Here is a 15,984-nt window from a genome sequence, read left to right as displayed (position 1 = left end):
CTATGAGAAATCATATAACTATTTATAGATATTAGCTAATATTGTCATATCTAGATTCTTACACGATGTTGTTGATAAGGATAATATATACAAAAATAAATAATTAACAATATCTTACCTTTCATTAGCTCTTTTTTTTTTTTTTTGACAGACATTAGCTCGTTTTATATTTATCCATTAGTTTAACCACTAGTTTTACTAAACAATTGAAGATCAATCAACTATGTTATCACTTTAAGTTCAACAACGATTTACTATCTTATCTACTATCATCTATTTTTTTAAAAAACAAAGTCATAATTTAGGTTGTGGTGGGACTACTGATACCTCTAATATATGCATGGTTTTAGTGGTCATTTTACTTAAATAATATTGCTTGTTGCTTAAGTTACTTGAGCTATTTTACTACAATCCTCTTTAATGTAAAATCATGTTGGTAAAAAATAAAGTAAAAAAAATTGATGCAAACTTTTTTGATTTATCATTGATGCATACTCTTTCATTATAGTTCATCAATAGAGTACTCAAACTTGTAGCCATAATTTCTAAAAAGAAGATGTATTGGGCGAGTTCACTAAGCTTGATGGGCCCGTCACCTTATATTAAAAGATGTATTAGGCGAGTTTCGTGAGCTTGATCACCCATCCCAAGTGGATATGGATAAGATCAGGTCATGGACCAACATGTATGTCTGGAATAATACGAACACATGAGATCCCTTCCTCCTCGATGATCTCCAACTTTCCTATTTTCTCTCTAGGGCTCTCTCCACTATCTCACCCACGAGAGGAGATCCTCTCATGTCCAAATTCCCTCATGTTGGATCTCAGCCTCCATTTCTTTTTTGTTGTTTACTGTTCATTCAAATAAAAAAAATTAGATGGTGGAGGATTAAACTACATCCCCTGCAGTCCAATTTGGACATGAGAGGATCTGCTCTCCTTACCCACTACCCACCTTACTCTCTATATATATATATGGGTATAACTACAGTTAAGAGGGTAGTTCTTCTTTCACCAAACTACTGATAAAACCTAATATCAGACCGCCCGTCACCAATAGAACTATGTGGCTCTGACTCCTTATTCACTTAGGGATGCATAGGACTAGGGACCTTCCTTATTGAGTCATAATACAAATACGCCGGTCAGATCTCTGGAATATTAGCGAAAACATTTGGCGCCCACTGTGGGCTCTTGGTAAAACTGTTCCCAAGCCACACATCACTCACCATCAAAGCTTCATTCCAAAGTTCCATTCATATTTATTTCAATTAAGTTTATCCTATTATTTGTATCGCATGATAAGGATTGATCAGCTTTGGAATGGATTAATTTGATACAATTTAATAAGGGTAGAAATGAAATTGTAAGAATAAATTTAATGATTGTTTGTTATAAAAATGACCAATTTTTTTCATCAAATTGTTTCTTATAAAAAAGACCAGAGGGAGTATAATAATAATAATCATCATCATCATCATCATCTCAATCATTATAATCATCATTTTCGCAATTATAACTGAGCGATCGATATTTGGGAGAGAATCAGGGTTGCGTGTTTAGATGCATCAGGTGATGTAGGAGATACTCAAGGAGGTCATAATGTAATAAATGTATAATAATAGTGCAATTTTTCGAAGTTCATGGAAATGGGTATGTTCGCATTGGATCTGCACCAGGTTAAGGTACCTGAGTAAATACATCTTGCGGAATGCATGAATATAAAGAAACAGATTGTTAAGATCTGTTATTATCATTCGTTGACTTCACAATAATAAGACTATGGTTTAGGCATAAGTGGTCATTATGTACCGATTTAAGTGTCAACTGATGGTTCTAAGTTTCAAAGTTAGCACGGTTCAAACTTTATGAATTTTAGTGTTTATCTAGACATTTTAACTATGTATCTAATGACTTCATATTTGGAGTGGATTTTTGCTATATCTCACACATGGCGAAGGCTAGAAACATCTTAAAGGATTTTTATTGTCATTCTATGTTTCTGAGTTTTATTGCAAAATACATTATGTTTTTAGGTAGCAAGTACTTTTGGAAGATGAGATGTCTATAACTACATGTTAGAACTTCAATTGTGAAGTCTTAAATAAAATAGAGAAAAATTAAAATCACGGTCTATTTTATGTCCTTTAGTCAAATAAGGAAAGATTAATTTCTTGTTTTAATTTGTACGATATTAAAATTGCACTTTTAATATAACAAATTTAAACGCATAAAGTTTCAAGTTTTGTAGTTCTTAGTGTTTGTTTTAAGATTAATGAATGAAAAATAGCCTTAAGTTGCATCCTTATTAAACTAGGGTGTTACACAACCTCAAGAGTATGTGTGATTAGAAAGTGAAAGACTCGCAGTATACACATGAAATTAATGACTTTTCCTCTTGATTAATAATAACTTGTTTATTTAAATATCATAATTACATGATGACATATAAAATATAGAATTTCTACGCCATAGTAGGTGTATTTGTATTGTCTGGTAATCGGTCTGCTAAATAAATGTACATATGTCCCATAGCTCCAGTTCTAAAGCCACTTTCGTATCTTGTTTCTATAGTCACAATTTCACCATCCTTAATCTTGGTTGAACCTAATTCTGGATAACTTCCTGACATCCCGACAACATAGCCTTTCTCATTTCCTGGTTTCTTCCCTTTTCCATATTTTGGTTTTGAAGTATACAAAATTCTTCCATCCTATATTAATCAAAATATTATCATGTTTAGAGGAGATGAAGGATGATTTAAAAGTATATATGACATTTTTACCATAATATAGAAAGAATAAACTGTATTGCTTAAGAAACATGACAAGCACACATAGTTTAATGAAGCATGTGTGCCATCTAAAATGATAAAGATTATATGTACATATAAGAAAAATGAAATAATTATTTATATAAAATGAATTTACCTGTCCATATAAAGTTGCATTAATGGCACCTCTATGCATATGAGCGGTGCCGTAGATGAGATAACCACCTCTTTCCATTGGGATGTTTGCTTTTTCAATATGAGGAGCGTTGTTTCTACCATTAGTTGGCGGAACGGTAAACTCTACCTGTAACCATCGAGTTAAACAAAAATGTACATATATATTACGTTTAAAGAATACTGGTGAAGAAAAATAAATTTACTGCTAGAAATTTTTAAAATTAAAAATATTGGTGAAGAAGAAATTATCATTAATTAAAGTGGTGTATGTGATCATTTGACAACTATTTCTGAAGGGATTCGAACTTCATGCTTTGAGGTCATAAGGTAAAACTATTACCGGTGCCACGACACTTCTTGGACAAATTAATTGTTTTGAGTATTGTTTTATGACTTGTTCGATGTAGGAATATGTTTTTGTTTTTTCTTTTTATATTTAAATTACATTAGTAATTATATTTATAAAACCTATCTATAGTTAAAAATTCTAAATAAATTAATAAAAAATGTGAAGAAAAATATCATAAACAAAATTACAAATAATTCCTTGTTTACCTGACAATCATGAATAAATTGGGAACCATTTGGTCTAACTCGATCAGTTGAATCAAGTACATAAAACCTTAGAGGAATTTGTTGTTGATTCCAATCAACCCATGTTATTTTGTATCTCAAGGCAAGCTTTCTCGTAGGTGCTTCAAAATCCTTTTGCAATTTGCACTGTAAATTATCTTGGCAACAAAAGAGTCCTCCTTTATAACTTGATCCCAATGGTTTTCCATCAATTCCAACTGTGACATTATAAAAATTCGTTGGCCAATTGAAATGGTCATACCTACATTCAGTACAACCTTCTCTATCTTCTGTACCACGTGTATCAATGATCAAGAGATTCAGGAGCCACTTTTCTTGGTATCCAAATGGAATTTTTGAAGGGTTTCCATGTTCTACAGCATAAGGATCTGGAATTTTTGATTTTGTTCCTCGTGATTCAGCTCCCAAACCCCAATAAATTGGAAGAATATAAGTATTACACGTTCCGTCATTTCTAATGTAAATGGCACCTTCCATAGGATCCTTAGGGATTATTTTTGACATATTCCAATCTTTTTCTTGGTATTTTATAGCAAACCAATGATGTAGGTATGCTTCATATAATGGTACGGAATTTCCTTCTTCATCGACTAGTTCAGCATCAAAGCTCTTGATTCCAACATGACCTTTTGGAAATTCAACATCATAAAATGTTTTAGCTGCGACTTTCCCGGGACCCATTTCAAACATTTCAGAAATAAAAGTAGCTGATTTTATATTTTTATTTTCAAATTCTGCCCCTGAATAAACTGCACATATTGTTGTTGATAGCAACACTAGTATTGATGAAAAATATATTACCCCTTTACATATAAACCCCATGGTGGATATTTTTCTCTCTTTGTTATGGTGATGAAGTTTTGTTTTGGTGCAAATGAACGTGGATTATGCATCTTTTTATAACATTGAAAGGCTTAACAATATGTCAATCTGGCATGACTTGGGCCAATTGATCCAAACTGATGTGAAAGTCTATCTTTTTGTTGGGTGTTTAAGGGTGTGTTTTGTTTATATTAAGTGCTATGAGAAATCATATAACTATTTATAGATATTAGCTAATATTGTCATATCTAGATTCTTACACGATGTTGTTGATAAGGATAATATATACAAAAATAAATAATTAACAATATCTTACCTTTCATTAGCTCTTTTTTTTTTTTTTGACAGACATTAGCTCGTTTTATATTTATCCATTAGTTTAACCACTAGTTTTACTAAACAATTGAAGATCAATCAACTATGTTATCACTTTAAGTTCAACAACGATTTACTATCTTATCTACTATCATCTATTTTTTCAACAAACAAAGTCATAATTTAGGTTGTGGTGGGACTACTGATACCTCTAAAATATGCATGGTTTTAGTGGTCATTTTACTTAAATAATATTGCTTGTTGCTTAAGTTACTTGAGCTATTTTACTACAATCCTCTTTAATGTAAAATCATGTTAGTAAAAAATAAAGTAAAAAAAATTGATGCAAACTTTTTTGATTTATCATTGATGCATACTCTTTCATTATAGTTCATCAATGGAGTTCTCAAACTTGTAGCCATAATTTCTAAAAAGAAGATGTATTGGGCGAGTTCACTAAGCTTGATGGGCGAGTTCACTAAAGATATGAAATTTGTTTTATTCCAAATTATCTTAATCTTATACTAAATTAAAATATCATGGGTAAAACTTAAAGCTTAGGCTTTAAGGAGTATCAATCTTAGGGGGAGCTTGCAAACCTCACAAACCTAAGAGAAACATGATAAGTTGATTTAACAACAATTGTCAATTAATACTTATGTTTGTCATCATCAAAAAGGGGGAGATTGTTGGAACAAAATTAATTTAAAAATGTTTGCCCCTAAATCTATTAAGGTTTTGATGATAACAAAGTATTAATAAACAATTGGAAGGACTAAAAATTTAATTTAAGTGTGCAGGACTTAGATTCAATTAAGCTCTGATTAAAGATCAGAAGATAAGGACTTCAGAAGTTTGTAAGCGTTCAGAAGATTGTGAGACTCAGAAGTTGTAATCTTCAGACGATGAAGTCTTCAGAACTTCTTAAGGTCTAAGCTTCATCAAACTCTGATGATCTTCTTGAAGTTTGTAAAGATTCTCTTTTGCAAGTCAACTCTTCTACCAATGAAGAAAAGGACCTTTCAAGCCTGATCAGAACAGCTAATCTCTTTCTGTCTGTCCTCTTTTGAGAACGTGGGTCATCAGTAGTGTTAGCTGAATAAGGAAAGTCTTCTCTACAGTAGTCAAAGTACCTGAAACTCTTACTCAGTTTTAGATACAACCAAACTGCATCAAGACAGGCTGCTTGAAGACAAAAGGTTATCTACTTCAACGGTCTTCTTTGCAACGACTCTTTTCTAGTCATATATATACTAAAGGAATCAGTTGTAATTATTATCAAGGATTATTAACACGCTCGAACAAACCCTGAATTCCTCATACAAAGCTCTGAACCTCTGAACTGTGTTGTTGCACTTTTAGTTCAAATATTTAGTATTTGTTCTTCTAGGTTCTGATTAAGAGCTGTTGTATACATTCTATTATTCATTTCATTTGTACTTGAGAAGTCTCTTGCTTGTGTGCTTGAGCATTGTGGTGAAGTCTCTTGCTTGTGTGCTTGAGCAGTTGTAATCTTGTGTGATTATAGTAAAATCCCTTGGAAGTGCAAGGGGACTGGACTACTCTCGTTTTGTGAGAGGAACCAGTATAAATTGCTTGTGTGATCTCTCTCTCTCTCTGAACTTGTTTTATTGAGTTATTTATCCGCTGCTGTTGAAGTTAAGTTAAGAACTTGAAAAAGTTTTAAACTTGACTAAAACACAATTCAACCCCCCCCCCTTCTTGTGTTTTCACACCTTCAATTGGTATCTAGAGCACTGGTCTGTTACTTTCACTTAACAGTGAGACAGTAAAGATCTTGTGAGAACACTATGTCTGGAGGAGACGATAGTAGCACTAGAACAACCGGGGAAGCCGGTGATGCCAGTTGTGCTGGTGGTGGTCCTAGAAATGCTTTTGGTTTTGACTACTTAAGTAATGAATCACATGAACATAGTGGCAATAGGAAAGCCCCTATATTCAATGGTGATGCATCATTATTTGAGTGGTGGAAGGAAAGACTGTATAGCAATATTACTGCTATTGATCATGAGTTGTGGGATTTGGTTGAGCTGGGAGTAACTTTTGAAAACTTAAATGAACATGGAAGATTGTCCATTGAGCATAGAAAGTTACTCACACCAGCTAACTTAAAAATCTACACTAAGCATCATAGAGTAAAGGACATTGTTGTTGGTGCTATTAGACATGAAGATTATGTCAGAATAGAAAACAAGTCTACTGCTAAATCTATCTTTGATTCTATGTGTGCTACCTATGATGGTAATGAAAAGGTTCAAGAGGCTAAGGCTAGTCTCTTGATAAGGCAATATGAACTATTCACTATGCAACAAGATGAAAACATTGAGACTATGTTTACAAGGTTTCAAATCCTTGTATCTGGTCTTAAAGCTCTTAAGAGAAGTTATTCCACCTATGACCATGTTCAGAAGATTCTGAGAAGTCTTCCTATTGCTTGGAGACCTAAGGTCACTGCAATAGAAGAAGCTCAAAATCTCAAGACTCTGAGTCTTGAGGCTCTGATAAGCAATCTCAGAAGCCATGAGATGGTTCTGAATGCTGATTCAGAAGCTAAGAAGAAGTCCAAGTCTGTGGCTTTACAGTCAACTAGGACTCCTTCTAAAGCTCTTAAGACTCAGCTTCTTGACTTTGAAGAGGAATCTTCTGCAGATGGTCAAGAGGAGGAAATGGGTGAAGATGAGTTTGCTTTATTCACCAAGTTTCAGCAATGGAACAGATTTAACAAAAGAAACTTCAGAGGTAACAGCTCCAGAAATTTTGTCAACAAAAAGGATGATCAGAAGAACTGCTTCAACTGTAAGAAGCCAGGACACTTTATTGCTGACTGTCCAGAAATGTCTGCCAAAGACAAAAACAAAAGATACAGCTCAAAGAAGCAACAATTTAAGAGCAAATTGAAAAAGAGTCTGATGGCTACTTTTGAAGAGCTATCATCTGAGGAAGAAGTTGAGGAAGAAGAAGAGGCAAATCTAGCCCTGATGGCTTCAACTGACTCAGATGCAGACTCAGAGTATGAATCAGAATCAGATTCAGAAGTAACAGATGAGGTATTTTCTGACTGTTCTAAATCTCAACTTATAACTGCACTTAACAAGGTCATTGAGAAACATCTCAGAGTGTTAAGTAAACAAAAAGTTTTACAAGAAAAGCTTAACACTCTGACTGAGCAAGCAGAACATTTTCAAGGTCTATATCAAGAAACTCTGAATAGAGTAAATGACTTTGAAAAGGGTTGTGTTGTCTATCACAAACCTATTGATGAGCAGGAAATAGCTCTTCAACAGTTTGTGCATCTCAACCTTGGAAAGAGCAAAGCTGCTAATAGAATTTATAATGTTTTGAGACATAGAGGAGAAGGACTTGGCTATGAATATGGTAGAACATATTCAAAGCTGAAGACCTTTGCCAAAAAGGTTGGAAAATCTTGGGTTTATTATGTTGTTCCACCAAGTGAAGAGGGAAAGAATCCTGGTATTGTTGAAAATGACAATGATGATCTGAGTGATTTAGAAGCTGACAGCTCAGAGGAACCAAGTTCCTCAGGATCTGGAAAGAAAAGTTCAGAAGATAGAAGTTGTTCAGAACCTGAGAACATTAGTTCAGATGTTCTGAAAGCTTCAAAATCTGAGACTTCAAATTCTGGATCCAAAGGAACTTCAGTACCTGAAGCTAGTCAATCTAAAAGATCAGAAGCTTTTAAAAGAAAAAATTCAAACTCCAAATCTCAGATGAAGTACAGGACTCAGATTATTTATGATTCTAGAGTCAGTAGATATAATCAATCAGAACATGGGATTGGTGATAAATACAAACCCTGGAATCATAAACAATCCAAATCCTGGAATAATAACAGATTTCAAACAAAGAAAAGGTTTCAAAAAGGTTATTATTCCAAACCAAGATCTTTCTCTAACACTAGACAACATAGTAAGCATTTGTGGACTAACAAGCGTGGATCCAGAAGATGGGTACCAAAAGCTGAAATAATGTATCATTCAGATTTACCAACTATAGGAAAGGATATGTCCTACCTAGAGTATGGAAACAAGTCCTATGCAAAGGAAGAAAGGCTTATGTCCTAGACAAATGGCTGACAAGTTCTCAAGTTAACAATCAGAACTTGAGAAATGAAGAGGAAGAATACTGGGATGACTTTATCATTAACTCTGATGAAGAGTTCTACCGCAATGATTAAAGTTGTTTCTCATACAGCCTGCCACTCAAAGAAGTATCATGAATCACTCATGGTATCTGGATAGTGGATGTTCAAGGCATATGACTGGTGACAAACAACTATTTTCTAAGCTGACTATGAAAGAAGGAGGATCTGTTGGCTTTGGAGGTAATCAAAAAGGAAAGATAATAGGTACAGGTACAGTAGGTAATTCTTCCCTATCTATTAATGATGTTTGGTTAGTAGATGGACTCAAACATAACTTATTGAGCATAAGTCAATTTTGCGACAATGGTTATGTAGTTGTCTTTAATAAGGAATCATGTACTGTGTCTAAACAATCTGATAACTCCATTATATTCAAAGGTCTGAGAAAGAACAATGTTTATAAAATTAATCTTTCTGATTTGAATGAACAAAAAGTGATGTGTCTTTTGACCTTGAGTGAAGAAAAATGGATCTGGCATAAGAGGTTAGGCCATGCTAACTGGAGGTTAATCTCTAAGCTTAGCAAGCTTGACCTTGTCAGAGGCTTACCAAAAATCAAATATCACTCAAACACACTTTGTGGTTCTTGTCAAAAAGGAAAAATTACAAAATCATCTTTTAAACCTAAGAACATTGTTTCTACCTCAAGACCATTGGAACTTCTTCACATTGATCTGTTTGGGCCAGTTAACACTGCCTCTATCAATGGAAAGAAGTATGGATTAGTGATTGTTGATGATTACAGTAGATGGACTTGGGTAAAATTCCTAAGAACAAAAGATGAAGCATATGATGAGTTTAGTGTTTTCTGCAAACAAATTCAAAATGAAAAAGGCTACACGATTTTAAAAGTTAGAAGTGATCATGGTGGAGAATTTGAAAATGAACCCTTTGAAAACTTTTGTGAAAAATATGGCATCTTGCATGAATTCTCTTCTCCTAGAACTCCTCAACAAAATGGGGTTGTAGAAAGGAAGAATAGAACTCTGCAAGAAATGGCCAGAACCATGATGCATGAAACTAATGTAGCAAATTTTTTATGGGCAGAAGCTGTAAACACAGCATGTTATGTTCAAAATAGAATCTATATCAGATCTAAATTGAACAAAACTGCTTATGAATTGTTCAAAGGAAGAAAGCCTGACATTTCTTATTTTCATCAGTTTGGATGTACTTGTTATATCTTAAACAACAAAGTCCATCTAAAGAAATTTGATGCTAGAGGTTATAAGGGTATCTTTATAGGATATTCTGAACGCTCAAAAGCATACAGACTGTATATTTCTGAAACACACACTGTGGAAGAAACTATGCATGTCAAATTTGATGACAAAGAGTCTGACCAAGTGTCAGAGCTTGTGGAAGGTTTGTCTAGATTTCAGGTATCAGAGGATCAGTATTCAGATATTCCAAACTACTCAGAACATCCATTCTCTGAAGAACCTCTGAACATGACAGTTCCTACAGACTCTGAACAACAAAGAACTGAAGCAACTGCTGAACCTGCTGATGATGAGTCTGAAGATGATGAGCCCCCAAGAAACACTTTCAAATACAAATCATCACATCCAGAGGAACTGATCTTAGGCAACAAGGATAGTCCAAGGAAGACAAGATCTCAACTAAGAAATGAGGAATCTTTAGTTGGTCTTATCTCAATGATGGAACCTTCAAAGATTGATGAAGCTCTGAAAGATGATGCTTGGATTGTAGCAATGCAAGAAGAGCTGAATCAATTTCAAAGGAATGATGTATGGACTCTAGTGCCCAAACCTTCACACAAGAACATTATTGGAACAAAATGGGTATTCAGAAACAAGCTTAATGACCAAGGTGAAGTGGTAAGAAACAAGGCTAGATTGGTTGCACAAGGTTATAGTCAACAAGAGGGGATTGACTATACTGAAACCTTTGCACCAGTTGCTAGACTTGAAGCAATCAGGTTACTTCTATCTTATGCTGTTAATCATGGAATAACCTTGTATCAGATGGATGTTAAGAGTGCCTTCCTAAATGGTTTATTTCTGAAGAAGTGTATGTTAAGCAACCTCCTGGTTTTGAAGATATCTCAAACCCAGAACATGTTTTCAAATTGAAGAAATCACTGTATGGTCTGAAACAAGCTCCAAGAGCTTGGTATGATAGACTCAGTAATTTCCTTCTTGAAAAGGGTTTTGAGAAAGGGAAGGTTGACTGCACACTCTTTAGAAAAACAACCAAAGAAGACATTTTAATCATTCAAATTTATGTTGATGATATTATCTTTGGTTCAACTAATGCTTCCTTGTGCAAGAATTTTTCTAAGATAATGCAGGATGAATTTGAAATGAGCATGATGGGAGAATTGAAGTTCTTTCTGGGAATTCAAATCAATCAGAAGAAGGAAGGAACTTATGTTCATCAATCAAAATATACCAAGGAACTTCTGAAGAAGTTCAACCTAGATGATTGCAAAATAATGAACACTCCTATGCATTCAACTACCAACATGAGCAAGTCAGAAGATGAAGGAAAAGTAGATCAAAAGGTCTACAGAGGTATGATTGGTTCCTTACTCTATCTGACAGCCTCTAGGCCAGATATTTTATTCAGTGTTTGCTTATGTGCAAGATTTCAGTCAGATCCTAGAGAATCTCATCTTACTGCTGTAAAGAGAATCTTTAGGTATCTGAAAGGAACAACTAATCTTGGACTTCTCTAAAAGAAATCCAATGATTATGTGCTAAATGGATTCTGTGATGCTGACTATGCTGGAGATAAAATTGAAAGAAAATCCACAAGTGGCAATTGTCAATTTGTTGGTGAAAACCTTATCTCCTGGGCTAGTAAGAGACAAACTACTATAGTTTTGTCTACAGCAGAAGCAGAATACATTTCAGCAGCTAAGTGTTGCACACAACTACTCTGGCTAAAATATCAGTTAGAAGATTATCAGGTAAGCAGTCACAATATTCCTTATATTGTGATAATACTGCAGCCATTCATTTATCAAAAAATCCTATCCTACACTCTAGAGCCAAACATATTGAAATCAAACACCATTTTATCAGAGATTATGTTCAGAGAGGCATTATAGATATTAAGTTTGTTGATACTGAAAATCAATGGGCTGACATATTTACTAAAGCTTTACCTGTTGAAAGATTTGATTTTATAAAGAAACATCTGAACATGTTTTCAATCTCTGAATGAAAAAATTTTTTGGCAATTAAAGTGTAAGAGGTTATGTATATCAGAACTTATGATTCAGAACATCTGAAACACAAGCTCTGAAGTACTTAACTCTGATAGAGAATTTTAAAAAAATCTAAGAGGCTCTGAACTATTTAAGTGGGAAACGTTTAGTATTCGCTGCTGAACAGTTGTCCATTAAAATAGCAGTTACCGAGTAAATTTCTGCACGTGGTCTACGTGTGTCAGGTAGTGGGTGGTTAATGATGACTTTTAGTATTCAACTTTTTGTCAATTAGCGTAACTTCCCAAATTTGCCATTTTTGTGTTAACTGTGTGCATTTAAATAAAACTTACACAATACACTTGCACACTTCTCACTCTCACAACCTACACTTTCTTTTCTCTCTAAACCTTCAACAAAATTTTCTTTCTCTCTCATTAGTTCCTACCCTTACCTAAACTCCATCATGGCTGGTTCTTCGTCTTCTTCAACAACAAAGATTCCTCCGTTCATGTTCAGAAATCTTCAAATCGTTGGGAACGAAATGGAGTTTCCAGAATCTGAACTCATCTTTCTCTCTGAGAAGATGATAGATTTTGATAGCTTAAAGGCGAATGGGTTCGATGTGAAACAGTACTTCTCCACTCAAGGATGGGATAAGTACTTCAACATGCTTAATGGTCCTATTTACCCAGATCTCTTGAAGAAATTCTGGATGAAAGCTAAGGTTTTTGATAAGGTTGAAGCTAAGCAGGAAGAACTTGCTGCTATTGAAAGAGATCCTAGTTTAAAAGGTAAATCTAGGAAAGAAATGGGTTTACTGGAGTTTACTGGAAAACAGATTAGGTCAAATATCTGTGGTATGAATCTGGCTTTCTCTCCTATTCACTTCAACGCTTTGCTTGGTTTGGATAACTCTAGGATAGAGTTAGATGTTTTTGAGAAGGACACAAGGTACAGAGATGATCTTCTGGCTCTGATGTGTACAGATCTGAAACTGAAGGGTAAAGTCAAGGGTTTGACTGATGTCTGCAGAGTGCTATTCAAGATCATACTAGCTGCTATCAGTCCAAGAGTTGGTGGTACTGATACAATCTCCTGGACTCATCGTCATCTGATCTACTTCCTTCTGAAAGGAATGAAAGTGAATCTGGGAGAATACTTCTTTGAGAGGATCTGTGAAGCAATCTTCTCAAGAAAATCTCAGAGGAAAACAGCCATCGCTTATCCAAGATTACTTTCAGACCTTCTTTATCAAGGTCATGTTGTTCAGAATCTGAAGAAGTTCCATCCAGAACTTGTGGAAAGGAAGTTCACTCCTGAGATTCTGAATGCAAGTTTTCTATCCAAGATGCGTCTCATCTCGTCAAAATTGGTTCAACCTCCACAAGAGTTTACAGCCAGTCTTGAAGATCGACTGTATGTAGATGGATATCCAGTAATCTCTGAAATGGATGCTGAGCACATCATCCAAGATTATCTGGAAGTTCTTAGAAAAGAAGGGTATACTGTTGATAGGAGTATGGTCCCTCCAGCTCCTGTAAACATGTGCAATCCTAAGAGGAAACCTAAGAGGAAAGCTGAACAAGAAAAACCAGATCTTCTTGCTCAGAAGAAGGTTAAAGTAGAAGAAGCTATTGCTGAGCAAAGAACGAAAAGGAAACATGAAGCTATTTCTGGAAAAGCTGCTGCCACTTCATCAAAGAAGCCTATTGTTATTGATGAAGAGGAAAGTGAAGAAAGTGACTCTTCTGAAACTCAGTCTGATTCAGAAACTGAGTCTGATGAAGAAACTCTGAGTACTAGGATGCATCAGAAACAAGTTCCTGATCCCAAAGGTAAGTCTCCTAAGTACATCTTTAACGAAGCTGAAATTGGAATAGGGTTTACCAAACCTCTTAGAACTATTCTTCCCAACATTTCAACTTCTGATAACCCCCTCTCTGAGCTAGAAAAACATCTTAGCCCTGACCCCCTCAATAATCAGCCTCTTACTCATGAAACCCACAAATCTTCATCACCTTCTAAAACAAAATCACCTCAACCTCAACCTCACAAATCACCTGACATTCCACCATCTGAACCTTAACCAGATATTCCAACTGCTGAACAAACCTCTCCCACCAAACAACCTTCTCCACATAAATCTCCTGAACCAACCTCTGAACACAAATCTCCTGAACCTTCATCTGAACACATATATCCTGAATCAACATCTGACATCTCATCTTCTGAATCAACTCCTGAACCCAATCCTAATCCAAGTACTGAGCATGCTTCTCCTGCACGCATTCATACTTGTGCCTCTAAACCTTCAGAAGCAGAAGTTGTCATCATTGACAACCCTGCAAATGAATCAACAAAACACTCTCCCATTCCCAATATCTCACCCTCATCCTCTAACCCTTTTGGTAACCTCTCCAATCAGTGTAACGACCCATTTTTCGTATTCGTATTTTTTATTAAATGTATTTTATTTATTAATTGGCTTTTAGTATTTTAGTGAGCGACGAATAATTATTTAGCCGAGCGTAAGTTATTAGACGCGAGAACCTTTGTTTTGGGCTTGAAGGGCGTGAGAGGCCATATGGGCCTAAGCCATTTGGGCTTGGTTCATGACAATGGGGAGTAGTATAAGTAGCAAGTCAAACACATGAATAGTATCATAACTTCATTTCTTTGAGTGAGCTAGAGCTAGAGCAAAGCTAAGCTAGGGTTTGATCAAGAGAGAAAGCTTGAGCAAGAGAAGGCTTGGATCATCACCAACTTAAGGTAAGAGATTAGAATTCATGATTCTTGAGTGGCAAGGAGAGGGGAGATTGTCTATGTCTCCATTCCCGAACTCTCCCACTCAATTTCTTTTAGATTTTTGATTAAGCTTTTGTATGTGAGTGTGATGTTCTTCATCATCACTTTGTATGTGTTAATCACTAAGCTTTTGAACATGTTCGCTGAAGCTCGCCAATGCTCGCCATGAGCAGGTGACTTCCGGGTGAGGTTCGCGTAGGCTCGCTAAGCCTTCGCTCAGCGAATAGTTCGTTGAAGCTCGCCAATGCTCGCCATGAGCAGGTGACTTCCTGGAACGTGGTTCGCTATGTCTCGCTGAGGCTTCGCTTAGCGAAGGCCTCTGTGACAGCAATTCTTGTTGATGTTTGTAAGTGTGATTAGGCACTTGTAACATGGTTTAAGAGTATCCTTACATGATTGTTGATACATGTTGATACTATTAATGCTTATTGTTAATCGTTATATGATTGATAAACGTGTATGCAATAAGTTGTAGCTTAAAATGAGCAATGTTATGTTTTGGCATTAATTTGCAATGTTAAGTGAATGTGTTAGGATTGTGTTCCCGCATTCATAAAAGAGTAGCTTCGAGCTAAAGAATATCATATGGTTGATACGTGTATACATACATGCATTCATGATTGTATGTGAACATTGGAAACTTGGGTTCCAATAACGAAAATGGATTATGTGTCCATAATGAAGCCGAGGATCGGATTAGATGAATCCATGAGTCCGGAGTTGCTATCCAACAGGATATAAAACTGTGTTGGCTTATCCAAGGGAGATAAGATGGTTCGGTAAGTTCCGACATATCCAGCATGATATAAAACTGTTCTTGGTCCACCGTTGGTGAGACATCTTGGTACCACATGCATTTAGTTATGTCTAGGGATGGCATGACAGTGAATTAATTGGCATTAGATACCTTAGGGTAAATGCGCATATATTTGATAAATGGTATGTGACATTATTTGGTTGAATTGTGTTGAACTTTATTAATTGACAATCGTTTAGTGCGATGTTTTGGCGTGAGTTAGGATATGAATGATGTAGTTCGAAAGTGTAAGACCTTTCTTATGCTCGTATGATATGCGATTATGTTTTCTAACTCTCTGCTTTGTGTTATTTGCTGGACCTTTGGGGGTTCAGATAT

At 35.3% G+C, this 15,984-nt stretch overlaps 1 protein-coding gene across 1 annotated transcript; it reads right to left on the bottom strand.

Annotated features, from left to right (window-relative positions):
* Positions 1–3,430: 3,430 nt before the first annotated feature.
* LOC123895923 lies at positions 3,431–4,236 on the bottom strand. Its single transcript, XM_045946388.1, has 2 exons — positions 3,508–4,236; positions 3,431–3,439 (listed from the first exon to the last, which is right to left on the bottom strand). The coding sequence occupies exons 1-2, from the start codon at positions 4,234–4,236 to the stop codon at positions 3,431–3,433; spliced, it is 738 nt and encodes a 245-aa protein (XP_045802344.1).
* Between the last annotated feature and the right edge of the window lie 11,748 nt (positions 4,237–15,984).

The sequence above is a fragment of the Trifolium pratense genome, linkage group LG7 (genome assembly GCF_020283565.1).
Source record: "Trifolium pratense cultivar HEN17-A07 linkage group LG7, ARS_RC_1.1, whole genome shotgun sequence".
In the NCBI taxonomy this organism is placed as follows: domain Eukaryota; kingdom Viridiplantae; phylum Streptophyta; class Magnoliopsida; order Fabales; family Fabaceae; genus Trifolium; species Trifolium pratense.
The sequence above is the reverse complement of the archived record's forward strand: the minus strand, read 5'-3'. Positions and strand labels throughout refer to the sequence as shown.

Bases quoted from the DNA above. Each gene is read 5' to 3' on its own strand.
- LOC123895923 (XM_045946388.1), bottom strand. From the start codon at position 4,236: ATGTTTGAAATGGGTCCCGGGAAAGTCGCAGCTAAAACATTTTATGAT.